At 34.8% G+C, this 23,896-nt stretch overlaps 1 protein-coding gene across 2 annotated transcripts in view; it reads left to right on the top strand.

Annotated features, from left to right (window-relative positions):
* Positions 1-23,896, top strand: part of LOC140045515 (IgGFc-binding protein-like) — a 55,335-nt gene that overhangs the window by 3,465 nt on the left and 27,974 nt on the right. For both annotated transcript variants that reach the window (XM_072090453.1, XM_072090454.1), the window contains exons 3-39: positions 369-482; positions 932-1,051; positions 1,362-1,475; positions 1,781-1,894; positions 2,975-3,088; positions 4,035-4,243; positions 4,658-4,777; positions 5,238-5,417; positions 6,391-6,541; positions 6,890-7,072; positions 7,334-7,539; positions 9,239-9,416; positions 10,250-10,477; positions 10,647-10,760; positions 10,908-11,021; positions 11,231-11,344; positions 11,474-11,682; positions 12,140-12,244; positions 12,577-12,738; positions 13,088-13,247; positions 13,791-13,970; positions 14,243-14,445; positions 14,701-14,881; positions 15,417-15,638; positions 15,869-15,979; positions 16,353-16,466; positions 16,741-16,866; positions 18,194-18,307; positions 18,731-19,048; positions 19,296-19,604; positions 20,196-20,410; positions 20,682-20,786; positions 21,164-21,319; positions 21,894-22,041; positions 22,285-22,461; positions 22,953-23,161; positions 23,550-23,727. In XM_072090453.1, the coding sequence (XP_071946554.1) occupies positions 369-482; positions 932-1,051; positions 1,362-1,475; positions 1,781-1,894; positions 2,975-3,088; positions 4,035-4,243; positions 4,658-4,777; positions 5,238-5,417; positions 6,391-6,541; positions 6,890-7,072; positions 7,334-7,539; positions 9,239-9,416; positions 10,250-10,477; positions 10,647-10,760; positions 10,908-11,021; positions 11,231-11,344; positions 11,474-11,682; positions 12,140-12,244; positions 12,577-12,738; positions 13,088-13,247; positions 13,791-13,970; positions 14,243-14,445; positions 14,701-14,881; positions 15,417-15,638; positions 15,869-15,979; positions 16,353-16,466; positions 16,741-16,866; positions 18,194-18,307; positions 18,731-19,048; positions 19,296-19,604; positions 20,196-20,410; positions 20,682-20,786; positions 21,164-21,319; positions 21,894-22,041; positions 22,285-22,461; positions 22,953-23,161; positions 23,550-23,727 (6,075 nt within the window). The remainder of the gene's footprint in view (positions 1-368; positions 483-931; positions 1,052-1,361; positions 1,476-1,780; positions 1,895-2,974; positions 3,089-4,034; positions 4,244-4,657; positions 4,778-5,237; positions 5,418-6,390; positions 6,542-6,889; positions 7,073-7,333; positions 7,540-9,238; positions 9,417-10,249; positions 10,478-10,646; positions 10,761-10,907; positions 11,022-11,230; positions 11,345-11,473; positions 11,683-12,139; positions 12,245-12,576; positions 12,739-13,087; positions 13,248-13,790; positions 13,971-14,242; positions 14,446-14,700; positions 14,882-15,416; positions 15,639-15,868; positions 15,980-16,352; positions 16,467-16,740; positions 16,867-18,193; positions 18,308-18,730; positions 19,049-19,295; positions 19,605-20,195; positions 20,411-20,681; positions 20,787-21,163; positions 21,320-21,893; positions 22,042-22,284; positions 22,462-22,952; positions 23,162-23,549; positions 23,728-23,896) is intronic.

Consider the following 23,896-nt stretch of genomic DNA (forward strand, 5'->3'; position numbering starts at 1 on the left):
GCGCTTAGAAACATATGAGCATGCGCAGAATTAATGCTCGCCTCATGAAGGATCCTCTTTAAAATTGGTTAATACGTAGATATAGCTGCAGATTCTAGTAGCATTGAATTTAATTCAATTTAATTTGTTTATGTCTTGTCATGATATATTTCTGTGAGGGTCCCTATTGATCAGCTTCGGCTGTATGGACCACCCTCGTAAAATATTGTTGATATAAAATAAAAAATAAAACAATGTTCGTATATTTGTCAGCTCAGTGTAAGCGGAGCTTTAATTGAATTATACGACCAAAATCACAGTTACTTTTCCAACCTTTCTATACTGTTCTTATAAACTTGAATACACCAGATTCATTATTATTTGTCTAGACATCAACGAATGCGATTCGTCACCTTGTCAAAATGGAGCACCATGTATAGATCAAACGAATGGATACTTGTGCGCATGCCCGCCTGGATTCCAGGGAGACGACTGCGCCGATCGTAAGTTGAAATAAAGACCAATTGCAGAAAATAAACTTAATACGTCAGCAGCCAAACTTGCATGCTTGCATCATTTGTAAACATAGACGATATAGTTAATTTCAATCAATACGTATTTATAGATTATTATATCTACCAAATAACGAATTAAATATGTATAATGTTAATGTATTAATAATGAATTTTCCTGCATTTTATTCTTGATGCTACTTCATTGTTAGGCCTAATGCTATGACGTATAATAACATTAATTGAAAAGAAATCAATATCAATCAATTATTTTCCACTTGTTGCCATTATCCAAACTAGCAACAAACAAATTTATTTTAAAATAACACGTTCTGTATATACGTGTATATATAGTTCTGAAAAAAACTGCTGAGTTTATCGACGTTTCGATCCATATACAATACTTCGATCGTCCTATAATGCGTTTTTCCTTCAATTAGAAACGGGACCGTGCGTCAGCAACCCGTGTATGTTTGGCACTTGCGTTAATAGATTCGCAACGGAGCCGTTCTATACGTGTACGTGTTTTGATGGATATGAAGGCGACATTTGTGAAAGAGGTACATTTAGTTTATTTATTGAAATTATATTTAAAAATATAACATTAAGCATTGTTGATGTTAAGAACAAGAATTAGTTTTGTTTCCTTATCGAAATTATTGTACAGTAGTAAATCTTCCAACAGCGAGTTAAAGTACCGATGACTACATCTGTGGTTTCCAGTAGTGTGAAAAGCAGTGACGTACGTACAACGCAAAAGAAATGTGACCAATCACAAGCAATCTCTGTCGTTGTGTTGCGTGTACGCCATTGTTGAGCCGTTACCAAACTCAAACGCATCTTGGCCATTTTGATATTCTTTCATTTCAGAAACTGACGAATGTTTAAGCAGTCCGTGTGGACAGTATGGAGTGTGTAATAATTATGTTGACTTCTACAACTGTACGTGCAATCCGGGATACACGGGAGAAAGCTGTAACCAAGGTAATGATACGGGTTGAGAGATTTTGCCGTCCCTATATATTATTGGGAAGCTTTCGATTTTCAATGGCAAAGGACCAAAGACTTACTATTGTTGTCGTCTGGTGAATCTAGAAACAACTAATTAAAGTATGCCCAAATGTATTCCCCGCATGTGTACAATAAATTATTTTGACTACTCCTGGTAAAGATTGTCTCACAGAAGAGAATAATAATTAACAGTTATTAACTGAAATTTGTCCTATTTACCACTATATTCCCATACATGTCTTCTCTTTTAATTCGCAAATATTTGTTTTTTAATTTAGAAATTGATGAATGTGCTAGCTATCCTTGTCAAAATGGTGGTACTTGCACTGACCTGGTGAACGGCTACAACTGCACCTGTCCACAGATATACGAAGGTGTAGACTGCCAAACGGGTAAGGTGTACTATGCCTAGTGCTAGAATTAGGTTAAGCTTGGTTCCAGCTAGGACGCAACGCAACGTAAACACAACGCATTGACATAAACGCAACGCAATGACGTAAACGCAACGCAATGACGTAAACGCAACGCAATGACGTAAACGCAACGCAGATAATTTGACAAATTACAAGCGACGGATCATTCCAACTGTCGCTTTTTATTGGTAAACGTTGCGTTCCCAGAGGAACCAAGCTTAATATAGAACAGTATCATTTTGCTGAAAAGTTTCTCATTTCTTTTATTTTATTTTTTTTTAAATGTAAGTAGGCCTAACAATTGTCAAGTTCACTTTTTAAATTGACCCTCAATTCCCATGCTTCTACCGTACTTAAACGTTGATACTAATGTAAAAAAACAATCTAGGCGTGTATCTAAAACACCTACACAGTACAACCAAATGAATGTCTAAGTACACAAAACAAATACTTTATTATCGCATATAGATTTCAACGTACGATCAAACAATATGCCAGTACGTCACATATCAAATATAACGATAAAGTGTTTTATTGGTGCATGTTTGTAGTCACCCACATGACAAACATTCATTATATCGATTTTTAAACATGGTATTTTATCTATTGTGTTCATTTAAGCATGTACTAAGTCATGTATAAGAGTATACTTCAGTTACAAAGCTAACATTTACCTGTCATGATTGACATCATTTCGGTAGCTACACCTTAGCAAATAGTATGTTGCGTTTGAGGTCTCAACAATTAAATTTATGTTATATAAAATATAAAATCTATGATAAGTTTTTACAAATATTGATATCATAATTTCAAACAGCCCATTCTTGATTCTGTTAAATGACAAAAAATATAAATATGTTATTTGAGAAGTTTGTATTCAGTTTCCCACCCCTTATCTTTTTAGTTATTAATTTTTTAAACAACTTTCCATCAATTTCTGAATCATTTATATATATTTACACATGTGTACGAATTGATAAAAGTAACGTTCCCCTCCACAAAAACATTGTTTGTATTTATTAATAAAATGTTTCATTTTTTACATTTTTATTAATACAGTGAAAAATGCTTGTCGTTCTGAACCTTGTTTGAACGGCGGCAGTTGCAATAACTATTATGACTATTTCACCTGTACATGCCCCAGTCACTATCTTGGAGATACTTGTCAGACAGGTAAGCTAGCAACAGCGGTGTGCTTTTACTTGTTTTTAAGCCCCTACGTCAAATAAAATGATCAGCTCTTAAGCTCTGTGATGTGCCCATATATGGACATGATGATGTCATATTACTACCATATTTGGGCAAATCACACTTTTTTGTCAAACTAGTTTGATAGTGTAGACAGAGCTTTACTGGTCAATAAAAACAGAAGGAACGTTTACAATATTTTGTTACAGATTATTCAATGTTATGTACGACCAACATGAAATACGGTACTTTTTGTAATTGTATTAGTATTATATTGCGACTTAGTATAGCACAAAAACTGAGTATAGACAAAACAGTACAGTACAATAACTTGTAATTGAATTGTATTCAAGAGTGCTATTAATCTGTGGCCCACCGTTATGGCCTATGGCATGACAAGTTGAATGCCACGAGTGTGTCGATTTCGAATATAAGAATTACAATTTATAATTGTTGTTGAAATGAAATAGGTGGGCTTTCCTACTTAACTAGGTCAGCCATTAAAGAGAGGTCATGCATGAACCGCGCAGACGTAATCCTGTCAAAAACAGTTCACCACATCTAGCTATATTCTTTACTTTAAAATTTGGGACAAAAAACTAGATTTGTTTATTTATTCACACCTTCGTGTATAGGTCTACTGAAATGAATAGACAGTCAAATTCTTCTGTTAACTACTTTTATAAATATTTAAATATTGAAAAGTAGGGTAATGTGGTCATTCCGAGATACTGAACACGTTATCATTAATTCAATTAATTATTTATTTTGGCACACCGTCGTTAAATGTAAATAAAATAAAATACTTTTAATACAAAACAAAATTGAATCCTTTGCTCTAAAATAGAAACACGCAATGCAATTTAAATCATCTTGAACTAAATGTAAGACGTATATTTGCAATAGTTCCACTATTATTGTTGTATTTTAGCTGCTGGTGTTTGCTACGCCAATGGTGACCCCCATTACTTGACCTTTGACATGTCATGGTACCAATTCCAAGGTATTTGTAAGTACGTATTGGTAAGAGATGGATGCGATTCAACAGCTCCAACCTTTCAAATTGACGTCATTAATTCGGATAAAACTAATGTTACTGGTTCATATACCGAGGAAGTTATCTTGACATTGTATCTATCAGTAAGTACCTTTCGAACCTTATTTTGAATATGAATTTTCTTTTTTTCTTTTAAAAGAAGAACAAAGAAAATAAAATATACATTAATAATATTGATTCAATCCCATTATAAGAAAATCTTGTGTCGGACAAGCCTGAACCCCCCCCCCCCCCGCACACAAAAATCAAATCAGTCATCAGAAAAAAAACGACATAGGGTTGCCTACTTTCATTTTAATAATCAAACATTGAACGAATAAAATAGGAGGTGAAGTAAGAAAACAAAATAGAAGAAGGAACGAATCAAAGATGAAGGAAAAGACAAAAGAAGGCAGAGTCACTAACAAAACTTAAATGAACATTTAGATCATTGATTCTCATAAATCTATATAATTAGTTATTATTATAAATATTCAACACACGTTGTTTTTACACAGACACTGGAACTAATGGTATCATTGAAAGCTGACCGAGTTGTATTCGTCGAGGGTCGAAGGGTCACTTTACCTGCCGAACCCATTGATGGTCTCAAGATAGAAGCAGTTGGCTTTTTTGTGGTGCGTATATAAACCCAGTTTAACATATAATAGGCCTATTATCATTAGTAGTATTTGTTTACGGTAAATGGTATATTTATGAAAACTAGTTCATTCATGGTATGTTTACGGGTATTACTGCATTGAACAATCTTCTTTTAGTAAGCAACAGAGCATCCTCGTTATTAAATCAAGGCAATCTAAAAACAGGATGCTTAGCTCAAAGGGTTTATATGTGGCTAGCTGCTACAGATGAAAGGTTTCACACGCCGCCGCGAAGAATATGTACAAAGTACAGTACTGTTGATATTTGTCACAGCCAGACATAAGATCAAAACATTGTTCCTATCTTTGCAAGGCGAGCCCAGTATCTTGTTGTTAGATTCCCTTAGTTCAATCACTATAGAATTAAATATCTGCAGACATAACCCTATTTAAAAATAAAATGTATTTATCCAATGATTGATAATTCGTTTTCCAGCAAGTTACAGCCGATATATTGGATCAAGGCGTTACTACTCACTTTCACATAGAATGGGATGGTATGCGTACGGTAGAAGTTCGTCTTCCGTATGACATATACAGCAATTCTACGTGTGGTCTTTGTGGAAACTTTGATGATATACCAGAAAACGATCTGCGATTACAAAATGGCACCGTGGTAAGTTTAATGATTTTTTAGTCATTATTTTAACCTAAAGCTCTGTCTACATTATCAAACTTTATGTGACAAAAGATGTGATGTGCCCAATATGGACATGATGATGTCATATCACTACCATATTTGGGCACGTCACACTTTTTTGTCAAACTAGTTTGATAGTGCAGACAGAGCTTTAGTCTGACGAAATCCAACAAAATTGGGGATGCGCCGACTTGTACTATTAATCGACATACTAGGGCTTCTTTCGTCGCAGTGAACCGACATTGGCTGACTATGCTGGTGATTCTCAATGATCCCTCAGTTTCTCCTTGAAATGTTTTGATAAACGTGAATAGTAAGCTTGAGTGCAATGATATTCACCATACACGTACAATTACTGGTACATGGAACGTATGCGTGGGTATGTCACATCAGTAGTGTCAGGAGCAAGTTGGCAACAGAGTAAAAACACGTTTCACAGACAATAGCTTGCGTTTACTGGTGCCATCGCAACTACGTGATCTTAGTTAAAAGCATCTTCTGAGCACACATAGTAGCGGTGTCATCAGAAACGTATTTCAATCACAGATGATGGGCCGAAGACGAGAGCTAGTTCATCACAGATGATGGGCCGAAGACGAGAGCTAGTTCATCACCCATTCGAAAATATTCTTCATTATTACAGCTAATGTAATATAATGATGTCGAAATTTAGAGTAGAGTAGATTCCAATGGATTTGGACTTTACTACTTTAGGCATTTCTATTGACATTGGTGAATGGTTTGAATTTCACTTTCTAACATAAGTATACGGATATATTGGGGTGGTTTCTGTTTTTATATTACTGTATAGTTTTGTTGTCATTATTGTTAGGGAATAAATCGAAGGTGTTGTACAAACTTTCTTTTAATTTTTACGAAGACGAATCAAGTTTATTGCATTGTGTTGTATTCAGAATAGCCTGTATAGAACTAATTTATTTTTCCTCAGGTGGGTAGCGAGAACGCTAATCTGTTTGGTGACATGTGGGCCACGGATGGCAATTGCCCACCGGCACAACCAGTACTTAACACGTGTGATGAAAGCTCAGACAACTTTCAGAGTGCCAACTCATCGTGTTTTATAATCATTGATCCAAATGGTAAGTGTAGTAAACGTATAGAATAAGAAGCACTGTTGCAACCGATTCTGTATTTGTCATGTCACTAGATACATGCTAACTGATTAGCGCAAGTCATTGGGATCCATTTTTGATAGGTGTTGTCGATAGATTCGTTTGTGTACAATTTAAGTAACGCATATTTACTTTTACTGACAGTTTGTATCTTCCAGTAAACTTTATATATATGTCAATTAATTATCTATATTATTACGTTTTTTTACAATTATTATATAATTATAACGTACTTACGAAAGTAGAAGCAACTTGGAAAGTAACTTTCACGGAAAGTCAAAGCAATTATATATATATTGTATTTTGTTATTTTAGGACCGTTTCAACGATGCCACGATACTCTGATGCCAGATAGCTATTATGGAGCATGCGTAGTCGATGCGTGCTCACATAACATGAACCCGAATGAAGCTAGCTGTCACGTGATTGAGTTCTACGCACAAGGTTGCTACGATCGTGGCGCGTATTTGGGAAATTGGCGAAACATGTCGTTCTGTGGTAAATTCATATTGTTAAGTGTATGTAATGTACACATCATATCAACACATTATATACTGTTTATTTCACATAATCATTATTTATGTATTCTCAACAATAACATTCATAGATACAAAAAAGACACACTGGTCTCAATCACGACTTCTCCAGTGAAAGTGAGATTCCTGCTTGACAAGTCCAAGCCATGACAACAATGAGTTAAAACAGATTGCTCTTCCTCTTTTGAAAAAGATTTATTGATATTATTTTCATTTTATTCAGCTCCTCCTTGCGCCGGTGACACGACATATAACTGGTGCAGCAGTGTTTGTCAACAAACCTGTGTGGAAGTGTTACGCGGACAGTCTGATATTTGCGATGAATCCTGCTATGAGACATGCGAATGTCCAGATGGTCAAGTTCTCGATGGTCTTCAATGCGTTGACGACAACAAATGCGGGTGTTTTGTTGATAATTTTTACTATTCAGTAAGTAGTAATATTTCTGACATATCGTCAGTAGGCTACATCGTTACATTGTACATGCATTTGAAATATAAAAATACAAATCTCTTTTATCATTATGTATTCAATTCAATTCAACGTAAACATTTATTTTCTTTCTTTCAATCAATAACAATAAAACAAATGAATAAGGTATTAAAAAAGAAAGTACGAGTTTTAAATAATACATTTCATAAATATATACATATATATATATATATATATATATAAATCCAACAGCAAATTACTGAAAAATGAAAATGCTGTGGGTATCAGTGGCTGGATTTCAATGGAAATACAAAAAAAAAAGCAAAAAGCTAAATCAAAACGATAAGTAAAACAGCCAGAAAAGTTAGCAGAGCTTTCGGGCAACACTAGCCCTTCATCAATGCAAGTGAAGGAATTTGGATAACGTCATAGTATAAAGCTGGCAAGTGCTGCCTGGGTGGACAGGAATAAAAGAAATATAACAAAGGGAGCCAGAGTGGAGTCTGAATAAGAGTGGAAAACAAAGAAGGTAGCTTGGTAGAGATATAAACAATTTTGGAATGAAACTAAAAAACAGTTTAAATGGTGGTTAATATTGAAACTTAAATTTTGGTAGTCAATGAAATAATTTTACCGATCTGGGAGTATGTTCCTAATGTTAAGTCCATAAGGTTTTGTGGTTTTAAGTAGTAATTCCCAGTGGTTTTCTTTGTCTTTGCGAGTTCTGTCGCTCCATTTGATATCGTGGTCTATTGCAATAACTCTGAAATTTGCAATCGAGTGACCAGCTGAATTAAAATGTTCGGCTACAGGTTGATCAAGCTTTAATGTTTTGATAGCCGATCTATGTTGTGTTATTCTCATACGGAGAGTGTTTTTTGTTTCCCCGACGTACTGTTTGCCACAAATATTACAGTATATGAGATAAATGACGTTTTTGGTTAGACAATTAATTGATTGTCTTATCCGAAAAATGCGGCCAGTTTGGTTACTCTTAAATTTTTCAGTAGAATCAACCAATGAACAAGTTTTGCCGCAAAGGTTTTGGAGTTAATTTCACTCTTAAATTTGGATCTGACTAATATATCACGAAGGTTGGGAGGTCTACGAAATTCAATAATGGGTGGTTCCGGAAAAACAGTCCTGAGACTGTAGAATGGGCATATGTTTCTCAATAATAGCCCGTAATGGAGGCAACCTAGGGTGTAGGTTGTGACCAATGGCACTTTGGCCTATATAGACTATTTTCACTTCACTCAATCAATAACAATAAAACAGATGAATAAGGTATAACACGTATATCCATGTTAAAGACAAATGTTAAAGGCTTTCGTATTATTGTGAAGAGCACACCGATCTTTGCAATAACATGTTTATTTGTATTTATTTATTCCTTATTTAACCTTAAACATTTCTTATTTATTGGTATCAAGTGAATCCGTCAAATTGTAATAGTGATAACTTTTATTCAGCTGTGAGCGTTCACTATGCTAGTGTCTATGTCCATTTACTACACGCATACGCCAAACTTGTAATATACGTACATTGCCATATTTTTAAAAGTTAGTGAAAATATTATCTAAATTTGTTATTGTTATTTTCATGCTTGTATCGCCTACTATTTGTGTGCCATGTTGGACACTGTTATCCCCAGTTGTCAATAAAGAATGATAATAATAATTTTGTTACATTTCAGGTAAACGAAATAATTTACAATCCATCGTGTTTCACAGAAGATGTGTGTCTAGGCAACAACCAGATTAGCTCCACGTCTTTAACGTGCGACTCCAACGCTGATTGTGGCGCCAACAGTGATGGCGAGTACGGCTGTCATTGTAGGGCTGGATATAGTGGGGATGGAGTCACGTGTACAGGTAAAAGATTCAAGGAGGAACTTACTAGAATATTCTGAGGCGATTGGTTCTTGCGTTTTCCCACGTACTCTCTGATCTAGCTATACTATTCGCCCACCCTTGGTGTACTGTTTGTATTTTACCCATTTTATCATAGTTTAAATGTTTTATATACGTGAAAAACAAGACATTTTCGAGCCAGGGTGCTTGACGAAATAAAATAATTGAATTGAATATAGACTTATTTCTCGTTTCCATTGTTTGTATTATGTCGGTCAATAAGCTTATGACGACAAAATAACGACAATCAGCAAGATTAATTCGTACTCTTGGTACACTAGCATAACGTACACCTGCAATGAAATGAACCCATAGTAGTAGGCTCTACTAACCTTTCTCCGTATTTATGTCGTTAAAGCTTGGTTTCCACTAACACGCAACGCAAGGACGTAAGCGCAACGCAACCGAAAAATCAAGTACAAGCGACAGGTTTGGATAATCCATCGCTTGTGAGTGGTCAAATAACTTACGATGCACTTCCTTCCTTCCATGCATGTCCTTGCGTTGTGTCCTAGTGGTAACCAAGCTTTATGCATTAAGTAATTCTATTAATATCAATAACGCATAAAGGAGTAACTAGCGCCGTCACATTGAATGTAATTGAAGTTCTTGTCAGTGGATGTGTGTACTTGTTAGTACACTGGGGTAACCCCCTACTCGTCTTGAAAGATGTACTAGGTTCTTTAAAGTGAGCTAGATGTGTACACTGGACCTACAGTTTATAGTCCTTATAACCGAGAAGACTCGTTCTAACACCAGAACCATTTATATTATAAAATTTACACCTTTTACAGACATCGATGAGTGTTCCAGTAATCCTTGTATTAATGGAGTCTGTATTAATCTTAATAATTTCTACACATGTAATTGTGACGTTGGTTGGAGAGACGCGGCATACAACTGTGATGTATACAATGGATGTGTTAGCAATCCATGCCAAAATGGAGGTACTTGTACCATATTGGACTCTGAATACAACTGCACATGCGCTCTCGGTTATACTGGCACTGAGTGTGGAACAGGTTCGTATGTTATTTATTCTCTCGGAGTTACGGTACTTCATTGTTTTACCGCTTTTATTCCTTTGACAACCGTAGTAAGCCGATGATAATTTGCATTACTTGTATAATTTCAGAAAACAGGAAGAAAAATATGCATACACTTTGATTAAAAAGAATTTATTATTCACAGATATTGACGACTGTGCCAACGAGCCTTGTCGGAACGGCGCCACCTGTCTTGATCTTGTAGGCGATTTCAGTTGCACATGCGTACTAGGAACATCTGGAAAAGCATGTGAAGAAGGTAAAATTGTTTAACTTGTTATCAATTTAAATAACTCTATATTGTTCATATTCATTTATTTTCCAGAAAACATAAATAACACATAAAAACCAGCACTGTTAATTTACAAAACAACTTCTATGTGACATATCTGTTTGATTTGTTTAGTGGATAATGTCTGCTTTAGCAACCCATGTACTAATGATGGTGAATGCCAATCTGGACCAGATGGATTTAACTGCACATGCGCATATGGGTTCATGGGCATAACATGTGATGAAGGTAATTAATAAACATTTTGATTGGTTGTCTGTCATAAAACATTATTTAATTGAACAAAATATTAAGCTTTTTGTTCCAAAGCGTATAATAAATGTATAGGCTTAATACTTTCTCACTTTATGATTATTAACAAAAACAAAAATGTTTTTTCCTTTTTGAAAGATGACAGCAAATAATACAAAATATAAATTAATATTTATTTTCCTTAGAAATAAATCCTTGTCTGAGTTCACCGTGTCAGAATAATGGAACATGTAACAACAGAATTGAGTATTACGAATGTGTGTGTGAACCAGGCTTTATGGGTAGACATTGCCAAACAGGTAAGCATGTCAGAATAAGGGAACGTGTAACAACAGAATTGAGTATTACGAAAATGAGTGTGAACCAGACTTTATGGGTAGAATGCTAATGATATTAACTAATAATACCTATTTACAAATCTTTTTAAGAATATGGTGTTTGCTTTGCGACCGGTGACCCGCATTACAAGACATTTGATGGATATTGGCACGACTTCCAAGGAAGTTGTAAATACATTTTGGCCAAAGACTGTGGCAGCCAGACACCGAAGTTCATCGTGGAAGCAGAGAATGAGAAGAGACAAGAAAGCGACTCTGTTACTTACATAAAGGAGGTCACGGTCACTATTAATGACACGGTAGGACATTTAGGCAATCCAATCCAAGATAGGAACTTGTAACATTCCTTTAATCTTTGAGCTGCGACATTACATATGCACAGATATAACCTTCCGGAGCTAAAAATCTTGTTGTTAGATTGCCTTGGTGATACTATAAATAACAAACACTACTTTGATAAATATCAAACTCTTATAAAAATGGTACAACTTTTGTACACCTTTTGTACACTTTTTGGAACTTTGTGTCGAGGTGGTGTCAATCAAAATTGGTGAATGAACTAACTTGCTTTTACTTTACAATTCAGCGGCCACTTTCAATTTCGAGAATTTGTTCATTTTTTAATTTTTCATTCATTCATATTTATGGATTTAGGTTGAGATTTCCAATTATACAAAATGATTACTGAATTCTTAACACTTATTAGGATTATCAAGCCTTTACAATGTTTTCACAATTGTCATTTTTCTCTTTTAGGTAATTGTTCTTGGTAAAGGTAGGACCGTCACCGTCAACAGTGTCTTGATAGTACCCCCAGGAGAACGAAGAGGAACCAGAGTTTTCTACAGTGGCATATATGTTGTAAGTGTTATAATACTACAGTATGTGGCTATTAGTTACAATTGTAATTCGAGAAATATACGAACATGACGTTTATGGAATATTTTACCAATAGACATAACCACTTCAGAAAACTTTAAAAGGTCATTTCCTGTTTAACTTTGTCGAGCGCTTCTGAACATATACAGCACAGCGCTATATATCTTATTGATTGATTGATGTTTAAAAACGTTTTTTTCGACATCTAGAAAAGCACATCATAAATATTATTGTATATTAATATTATTATTGTCGATATTTATTAAGAAGTTATATCGATCAAAACTGAATGAACATACTATTTTTCTTCATAGCAAGTGGAATCTGATATCGGGTTATACGTTCGATGGGATGGTATCAGCCGAGCAGATATCCGTGTACAGTCTGTCTTCAAAAATAAAACCTGTGGTCTGTGTGGAAACTACAACGATGATGGAACCATAGAAGACGAGTTTCTTACGCCAGATGGAACTTTTGTATGACATAGCCTTTACATATTTTTTCCCCGTATCTTTGTGCTGAGTTCTGGGAGTAACTTTCCTACAGTTTTGTCCTTTTTTTGGAATGAAATAATAAATAGTTTTATAGAATTTTTAAATAGATTATGATAATCATAAATTATTTCCATAAAAATCCTAGCTAAATTAATTTCCCTGCATAACAGTGACTTAAATAAGATAGTCTCCGTAAAAAAACCTTCAAAATAGATCGTAGTATAACCCATCTCTTGGTAATTTAATAATATAGTCTGTGAGTGATTGGAACATTTTCGTGCGTAAATAGGACTAAGTTACAGAACGTATCATCTTTGTTTTTGTCCTGAAGGTATCAAATGAGGCTGCGTTTGGAAATACCTGGGTTTCTGATACAAGTGATCCAACATGTCCACCACAAAGTCAAGAGATAGATCCATGTTCAGGTGTTACAAATCTTGAAGTACTCAACACTGGAAAAGACGTCTGTGAAATTCTTTCAGATTCCAACGGTAATAGAATACAACAGTTAACTCTTCCAATACTGGACACTTTGGGCTTTACTAAATATATCTGGTTTCTGGAAAGTCTTGTATTTGAAATGTGTTTCAAATGGTAAAATGAGTTTGGGACCTTTTGGACCTCAAGAAAAGTTTTTGAAAGAGTTTCCGGTTTTCAGAGAGTCCGGTATTTGGAAAGTCGATTACTTAGTCTGTTGTCACGTTGATTAGGTATATATTACATTATAAGACAACAGAGTTACTCACTACAGTAATTCACCAGAAGTTTATAGTAAATAAATTCAGTTATTTCTATCTCCTAAGGTAACCTAGTGTGTTGTTTATGCTGGATAATAATTTGATAATCTGTTTGGAAGCTATATTTGTTATACAGTACACGCTTCTTAAAAGATGAGTAATATGAAGCAGGTTAAGGGTACCAAAGTTTAGTTTTATGAATTCCAAAGTTTACTCAAACAATTTATGGTTTAAGTCATAAAATAATGTCAAACATATTTTATGTTTGACATTGTCACTTTGTTCTCGTATTTCCAGGTCCATTTGCGGCGTGTCATTCAAAATTAGACCCAGACCCATTCTACCGTGCCTGCGTCTACGATTACTGCGCAGAACCCAGCATTGATCCGACCTTTTGCGATATGGCAGCAGCCTACACACAAGCATGCAAGAATTATTATGCTGAAGTAGAGCAGTGGAGAAATTCAACATTTTGTCGTAAGTTTTGACATAAGAAAGAAAGACGTAGCCACCAGTACGGTTGGTAAGGTTTCAACCTGACCACTTTTTCACAGAGGCCTTTGACAACCATGTGCCTCGAAAAGAGATTGTTCCATTTTCTTGCGAAAACAACACCACTTCATTTCTTGTGGCTAAATCACTCATATATTACTGTAATAGAAAAGAAATAATGTCATATTTAGATGCTGTCGCACATAGTTGTCTGAACATCTTTATAATACTCATAATTTATCAATTGTCTTTTTCAGCGTTGTCATGTCCTAGCAACAGTACTTACTCCCCATGCGCAGACGCATGTCCAGCAACATGCGTAGATTACCTCGACGCAAACCGCACCTGTGAGGAGGTTTGTGTCGAAGGATGCGAGTGCGATGACGGATTCGTCTTAGAGGGTAGCATGTGCGTACAATCATCAGCGTGTGGATGCCAGATTGGAGGTTTTTATTATGATGTAAGTAGGATTATTGTGGCTGTAGCTTTGTGATTAATGTACTTGTCTAAGCCTTTCAATCCGAAGGTCCAGGGTTCAATCCCACTTATGACTCTTTCAACTCCACTCCCTTATAAGTACGATATATTACAACTGTAGTTTATCCATCCAGTAATTGCAGGATTTGTATGAAATAAAAAAGAGGATATGTGCTCTACAATGTTCTGTGACCGTGAAATATCATGTTTCTATATAACTTTAATTTCCCTTACTTAGATTGGAAGGTTCGTGTACACTGAGGATTGTACCGAACTCTGTGAATGTATGGAAGGCGGACAATCACGGTGCGATAGTGTTAAGTGCGACCAGAACGCTGTTTGTGGAGTTCAAAATGACGAGTATGAATGCATATGCAATGCGGGGTATGATGACGTCAATCGAGGAATGAACTGCACAGGTACAGTATATCACAATATAATATAGAGCTTGAACGCGCAGCGCAACGGTGTAGGTGCGCAGTGAAAGTGAGTTGGCCAATCACAAGCGATCAGTTTGGACCAATTACGTCATTGGGAAGCAAGCTTAATGTTGACTGTATTTATACAATAGTCAGTATTGTGAACAATTAAGCAAAATTAAAAAATACAATACAATGTTAATAATGTTTACCCGGGAAGAAAAATGGATTAATTTTAAGTCAATTTAATGTGGAATGCAAACCATATTAAACTTATTTTACAAGACAGGAAATTGAAACTTTATTATGATTAAACAAACAAGACAACTAAGACGATTATTTGCCTCAAATATAAAATGATTATGGTATTTAGACCCAAGGCCTGAGGAAGTGTGCGGTGTAAGTGTCTGTGATGTGATGTCCTATCTTGTTTATTCTTATATTGTGGAACATGATGGCATTCAAGTAAGTAGGCTGAAATCGTCGTCATGGTGATCATTCTATAATAAGCTACACATAATAACTTAATTTACAGAAATTGATGAATGTCTCAGTAATCCGTGTGTGAACGGTACCTGTGTCAATCGTGTGAACTCGTACACGTGTAACTGTGAAGGTGGATGGATTGGTATTAACTGTGAAAACATAGATGAATGCTACAGCAACCCATGTCAGAATGGAGCCGCTTGTACAGATGGAGACGACTTGTTTGTTTGCACCTGTTTGCCTGGTTACCAGGGAGACCAATGCGAAACTAGTAAGAAACATATTTTGAATTTGACAATTTGGAACTCGATAACTGAACTACCTCTCATCTACCCTGGAAATGGCATGAACCAACCCTTTCTTTTTTCTTCTGCTCATAACTAACTTTTGTAATAGTTCATCTACTAATACAGTATATAAACAAACTTGAAATATTGTGTAAACATTTAAAGAATTACGTGTTTTGTGTAAGGTTAGTAACTTTATATTTTGTTCTTTTAGACATTAACGAGTGTGCGTCCACACCATGCGTTAAAGGTAACTGTACCGACGGAGTTAACGGTTATGTCTGCTCGTGTGAATACGGCTTTGAAGGAGATAACTGCGAAATAGGTGAGTTTATTATTTTTACTTTATTTTTAAACCTGAAAACTCTAGATATGAACTGAACATTTGAATAATAGATAAAATAGAGACATTAAGTTGTTTGTTTTGTTGAAAGGCAACACTTGATGGTGTAATTCTTCAAATTGAAATACTAACACGCAAGTACCTGTACAGTACAATGTTGTCATATGCTACTGTCAAGACATAAAACATTAATTTAAGAAAGTGAAAATGTAAATCTCAAAACATTATGATCGTTACAAATGAGTATAATGTTTGCATATGTTAACATTGTATTTGTTATGTTAGAAAATGTAAATTCTAAAACATTATTATCATCAACAACATTTCTGTTAAAATTGTATTTTTCTGTTGTTAGATATTGATTTTTGTTCGTCAAATCCGTGTTTGAATAGTGGAACGTGCTTTGACTTCGAGAAGATGTATCTGTGCGAGTGTCTGACAGGTTTTGTAGGAAATAATTGTGAAAACGGTTTGTATTTTTAAAATTTATTTTTCATATAGCGCCATTCCAACAGTCATTGCTCAAGGCGCATCCAAAAATATCAGAAAATGTTAGTTTAGAGTAGTGACTTAAAGGTGCTCAATAATGATGTTGTTTAATGTTTAAAGGTAGGTGGTTCCAAAGCCTAGGTCCAGCAATACTGAAAGCCCAATCTCCCCAACCATGTTTGCTTAATGTATAGTTTTCAACTATATTTTCTAATGTATATTTGCAACTAATTGTAAGACATTATATCTTTTAGATACATCACCATGTGCAAGTAATCCGTGTAACAATGGTGGTAATTGTGTCTCTGTTCCACAGGGTCAGAATTCCATATATTACTGTCAATGCCAAGCAGGCTTCATAGGTGATATGTGCGAAACTGGTAAGTAAAATTGAAATTTCACAGCGGTCACAAAATGATGAATATTGAACTGAATTCAAATAGTTCTAGTATATTTTGGATGACTAAATAATCAAGTGAGCCAGACGTGTGCTACTGATGAGGTTTTAACTTGGCATAAAGTCTCTATAGTCATTGTCTTTTTCATGTTTTTGTCCGAAACTAGCTCAAGTACACGTATTTCACGCCATGTGTGCCAAAATGTTTATATTTTTGGCCAGTATTAAGCCGAATCGCTGTTTTAACTGCTGTTGCTTTGCTTATTATTTATTTATTTATATTTATTTATTTATTCAAATTCTTACAAAAATGTATATACAAAGAAAGAAAAAGACATAACATATAAAAAGAACAGAGTACATTCAGTGAAAGATGGGACAATGATTAATGAAAAAGTTTATAACATTATAATAAATATTTAAATATAATAGTAATTTATAAATTTGTATAATTTAAGATTAAACTAAGTTGGTCGACATTTACATCGATTAGGAACCTTGGTCGTATTCGCGGTAATCTTAACAAGAAAACAGCTGAATTGATTGTACACTCATTTGTCACTTCTAAAATTGACATTGGTAATGCCTTGTTGTTTGGCATACCAAAATCTCAAATACAACGTTTGCAGCGCTTGCAAAATATGGCAGCTAGAATTGTAACTTATACAAAATCAAACGCTCACATAACTCCTGTCCTGATGGATTTGCATTGGTTGCCTGTTCAACAACGTATTAAGTACAAACTTGCGTTGTTTGTATTCAAGATCCTAAATGACAGTGCTCCTGCTTATTTATCTGACCTTGTGGATCGTTACGAATCATCCCGCAGAGGCCTACGATCATTGTCACAAAACCTTCTTCAAGAGCGTAGAGCGAAAAATCAGTGGGGTCAGAGATCTTTTTACGTTAACAGTTCAACTAGTCTAAACAGTTTCAAGACCAACCTAAAGACGTCGCTATTCGCTGATGTTCTCGCACGTTGTTAATGCACAAAGCGCCATGAGCGCCACATGGGTGGAGGATACCGGCGCTATATAAGTTTTCATTTATTATTATTATTATTATTTACAGCAGCGACAACAGGACACCCATGTGCACATATTGCCAGTTTCATAAGTATTGGTAAATAAGTCGTTAAAATATTTCTTAGCCCCTAGCTTAAACCTGTAAGACATACCGTACAAGGTAAGGTAAGGTAAGGTTTACATTGAAGCTACTGATACAACTATCTTGATGTTGATGTTGCTCACATTATTACACCTTGTAGGTCAACAGTGATTTTATGTAAACTTTGATTTTGTTCTTTTAAGATATTAATGAATGTTTTAGTGATCCTTGTCAAAATGATGGCCTGTGTACTGACGGTGTCAATAGCTACACATGTAGCTGTCAAATAGGGTTTATTGGTTCTTCATGCGAAAAAAGTAAGTAAATTAATATGGTTTTATTATTATTTCATTAACTGGTTATTTATATGACGAGTTCAATTTAAGATTTGTTAGACAAGTTAATCAAAGCTATGCCACGTTCACTTCAAACTTTCTCAACTCTTTGCATATATCGCACACTAGAGAGGTCTGGTCAGAAGATATCCATAGATGGTTTCTTCTTCTTGTTTGTTTTTTGCTTTTGCTTTGTTTTGTTTTTTTCCATTATTTTGCGTGTGTAGGCCTACACTTGTAGGCCTACACTTGTTTGGTTATTTTTGTTTTAGTATCTAGGTTATATTAATATAATAATAACTAGAAAGCCACTCCGAGAGTGCATACAATGATCCAGAAAATACTGAGTTGACCGTGTATACGTGTATATATTTATTGTAATTTCTTGTCTGGTTGGTTTTTTAGGTGATTCGCCCACATTGTATCTGATACAGGTTTGGAGTATATCATTTACAATTGGCTGGTCAGTAGAGATTGATGTTGATTGGTTTAAATTTCAATATCGTAATCATTCTGACGCAGCGATCAGCAGCACTGATTGGATAGATGGGTCGGTTGTTAGCGGAGACCTGTTCATCTACGTTGTACTAGATTTGACCGAAAATACCACGTATGACGTCAGATTAGAAATGCAAAGGACTGTCAGCCAAACTACAGGGGTTAGTGACGTCATGGTTGTTCAGACATGTGCTAATGGATTTGGATCGTTGAATTGCAGCATGGGTAGGCATACGCTTGATTATTATTACAATGTGTATATTTCTTGTATAAATGTATCTTTAATAAGCTTTTTGGGCTATCCTTGAAAATATTTTATAAATGTATTTATTTGTAATGTCACTAATTTATGTATTTTTTATGATGATTTTTCTAATAAATTCAAATCAAATTTACATTAATTGTTATTTTATATTTATTATTTTGATTGATAGTTTTAATACTAATGAATATTATGTATTGATTCTTCTAGATGAAAGTGATGGAATATATGATTTAGTCATCTCGTTATCAACACCGACGTCATTATCCGTGACGTGGAAATCGGACGTAAATGCGTCGTTAACACAAATCCAGTACAGAGAATATGGTGATGATGCGTGGATTGTGGGAAGGAATTTGCTGGGTAGTGATCAGGAATATGGTGTTATATCGCCTCTTCTTGGTCATCGTTACTATGAAGTTGTTGTAAGTGTCACCGTTGGTGGCGTTACGTCTAGAAGTCTTATTACCCGTTTTCATACGTGTGAACCAGATTGGCAAGGTGCCAACTGCGAAACACGTACGTACAAAGTTTTTTTGACAACCTTAAACTTTTTAATTTTTAAAAACTCTTTAATAACTCTTTAAACAAAGAGTTTTACACTACCTTTTATAAACAATAAAATTGATAACATTTATCAGCTGTTGCTTTTACGGATTTTTTCGAAAGCTTTTCCAACTTTCGTAACTCTTTGATTGAAAAAAAAAACGTTCGGCGTGTTTCCAAAATGTATAATTGATAACATGTTTTAATCTTGTTATGGCATTTTAGCTTTTATGAAACATCTTATTGTTAGTAAATTTTAAAGTCAATAATTATAAAATCATTTGAACATATTTTAACATAATTTGTGCAATAAAATAAATTATTGTATACTAATTAAAAGACGTTTACTATATAATTTCAATATAAAATTTAATGACAGAAAGAGAGATCGACGTTTCGGTACCATCATAGAACCATTTTCACTTGATCTTGAAAATGGTTCTATGATGGTACCGAAACGTCGATCTCTCTTTTCGTCATTACATTTTATATTGATATTGTATACTAATTGACAATATTGTAGTATATATTAAGAAATAACAATTTAAACAAATTAAATCCTAGGACTTGGAAGATGTACAGTATGGGGAGATCCACATTACTACACATTTGATGGTAGACGCTACGATTACCAAGGCGATTGTGATTACACCCTGACAACACCATGTCCAGACGTCGATGGCGTTGATGACTTCTCAGTCGTTAGCAGAAACTACAAGCGATCACCTTCTGCCTCCGTAGCGTACGTCAACGAAGTTGTTGTGACGATCGGAAGTGACGTAAGTATAGTGAAATACAAGTTACATGTAAACTCAAGTGCGCATACGTAAGTGTGAAACTTTTGAACGATAATGGATGGATGAATCTTGAAAGTATATTTAACGGTATGAAACGAATCGATTCATATATGGATTACTTTTTAATAAGGGCTTAATATAACAAGTTATCCAAATCTTTCACATCAAGGAAAATCTTCTTTAGCCCTAGATACTCAATGTTTTGGTTCGCACTACTTTGTTTTATAATTTTCTAACGTTCGGTTTTTTCCAGGTATTTATTTTAGCAAACGCTGGAGTTGTCACTTACAATGATATTGCCATTACTCTACCCTATGAGAGTTCTAGTGTATTCGTCATCAACTCCGGTATTTACACAGTAAGTGATGTTTTTATTTTAAATGTTTATTGTAAGTACGGGGCGCTGTTCTGGATATTACTAATTGTATTATGTTGACACAATTAGTAATATCTCGAACGGCGCCTTGTAGTTAAGGGAGTATCGTATATGAACATTAAACGAACAAGTTTGACAATTCGAAATAATAGTTTGATTGTGTTGTTTAATATAGTAGAACCCAGTAAAGGGAGACATTGAGGAAACAATGGTCCTCTTATTCAGTATGGTAAATAGATTGGTCGTTGGTCGTAGTATGTACCCCCTCCCCACACCAGAAGTATCTCACAGTTGTTGTTATACAGTATTTAGTAATATGTATTCAAGATAATTGTAATACGATAATTTAAATTCGTTAGATTTTGATGACGAACTTCAACCTAGTGTTGCGTTGGGATGGTTTTCAATCCGTTGAGGTATTGTTAGATGATAGACTGACTGGTACAGTATGCGGTCTCTGTGGGAACTTTGATGACAACCCGGATAACGACTACAGAATGCCGAATGGAGAACTGGTAAGTAATAATGTTACATTTATTGTAATTGCATAATTTGGATGGAATCTTATTGTATTTGCTGTTGTTTATTAAAATCGTAGGTAGATCTTTACATGCGTACTACTCAACTTTTTTTTAACTACTAATATTAAAGTATCACACACTGGATACACAATACTTTTATGAGTGTAATCGTGGTAGAGACAGTAGGTAGATTTGAGAATTTGTTGTAATACCACCCATCTTCAAGTAAAGTAGCCTATAAAAATAATGGCAAACATATGGTACGTTTAGCTTTCGTAAATTTAAGCGTGGTTCTCCTTCCCACTTAGCGACGGGATGCAAGGACGAATAATCGTTTGTGATTGGGTTAAATCATTTCCGTTGCGCTTCACGTCACCGCGTTGCACCCCAAAGCTTTATTATTACTTGACAGTGAACATTTTTATTTCAAAAGTTTGATTAGCAATAACTGATAATCGATCCGTTTTGTACAGCGTTATTTTTCTATACTATTTTATGTATAACATTAACAAATATGGCCATTCATGCAGCATTCCTTGCGTTAAGATACGTCACGTTTTAATTGTAGACTCCGTATACCAATGTGTTTGCCGAGAGCTGGATAGTAACAAATGACGGAACATGTCCAACTGGTGTCTTAGATCTTGATCCATGTGCTACTGCTTCAAATAGAAATACCGCTGAAGCCAAGTGTAGTATTCTAACAAGCGATACTGGTAAGTTTAGTCATAATACTTATCTTTTGTAAAAAGAAAAACCTTTTTTTATTTTAATAAAGCAGTATTATTAAGATAGACGAAGAGGGAGGGAAAAGAGGTTGAAATTTCGAAATATCAAAATCAAATGTAGTAATTGTAATTGTATAACGCTGTTAAGCTGCATGTCCTTGATGTAAAATTTCCCATTAGTTAACACAGAGATAACATTAATAAATACAATTTTACACTGTTAAATCACAGGTGCGTTTGCAACTTGTAATGCTGTGTTGGATCCTGAGTTTTACTACGAGTCATGTACCTACGATATTTGCGCCACAATGGACGACTCTCTACTTTGTTCGATGCTGGCTGTTTACGCACAAGAATGTAAAGATGCAGGATTGGAGCTTGGTGATTGGCGGCAAGAATCTTCATGTGGTACGTTTTTTTTTTCATTTTAAAGTTTTTACATATATTTTGCTTTTAGTAAAAGTCAGACTAGTTTTTGTTTATTTTCCTGCCTTTATTCATCAACTTTTGGTTGTAAGTTTGCAATTGGTTTTGTAAATAGGGGTATACATTGTATTAATGTTTTAGTTTAGAAACATTGAATGAATAAAGGAGGTGCTAAACCAGAAAAGATATTGTTGGTAGTCGGCTAAGTATGTACTATTGGGTAAAGCTCTGTCTACACTATCAAAATATGGTGGTGATATGACATCATCATGACTACATATGGGCACATCATTTTTTCGTTGCATACAGTTTGATAGTGTAAACTTAACATAATCATCTGGTACAATGATCTCAATCTTGCTCAGCAAGTTTCAAGCGATACCAAATAAGAATTCCACAAAACCAGGCCTACACAATTTGTGGAATGTTTCCAATTGAATAATAGATTAGGACAATTTTTTTCTCGTTCACAGAATTTGATTGCTCAGCAGGAAAAGTTCACAATCCATGCGGCAATCCCTGTCCATTGACATGTGCTACGCGTAACAAGGCAGAAAGAGAATGTCCATTTACTTGTATTGACACCTGTGATTGTCCAGCCGGTACCGTATTGGATGGCGACGAATGTGTAGATGAGTCTCAATGCGGCTGCCTCATGGAGGGTATTGGTATCTACTATAAGGTATACACTTACAACTTCATTCCCAAAGATGTGTAATAAGACTTTATGTAGAGCATCTTCTGTATATGTTTGTCCTGTAAACAGGATTACCACCTTTAAGCAGGATAGTGAATGAATTCACTTATGGTTATCTTGGCAATTTGCTTAAATATATAAACAAATCAAAAGTTTGTTTCCAAATATTGTGTTATTTTTTATGAACATATTATCAGTGAAAGCGAGCACATATCTCAACAAATAATGAACAACAAACATTTGACAGACAAACTCGAAAGCTCAGCTCCCTATTGTCAAGTAATAAAGAAATCTGTAAATTTGTAGAAGAACATTACTAATTGTAATATTATTACTAAAAATAATAATAATAAATTATTGTCTTTACTACTAGCAAGGAGAAACGTACGTAACAGAAGACTGTAGCATGAGATGTACGTGTGGTGGTAACGGTGTTAATACGTGTGAAGAGTACATGTGCGGGAATTATGCATCTTGTCGAATACAAAATGGTGTTAGAGATTGCTACTGTAACAATGGCTTTAGTGGCGATGGAACCGTTTGTACCAAAGGTATGTACTCTGTATTTTAAGTTAAATTTACTGAAAAGTTAATAAAAAAATTCCTATTATATTATATATTATTAGCAACAATGCTTGGTTTATTAAAGTTTCATCAGATTTCATTTTGAAGTAAATCTTTACTTCAATTTATATGATATTTGACATTTTGCTTGTCTCA

The sequence above is a fragment of the Antedon mediterranea genome, chromosome 3 (genome assembly GCF_964355755.1).
Source record: "Antedon mediterranea chromosome 3, ecAntMedi1.1, whole genome shotgun sequence".
NCBI lineage: Eukaryota > Metazoa > Echinodermata > Crinoidea > Comatulida > Antedonidae > Antedon > Antedon mediterranea.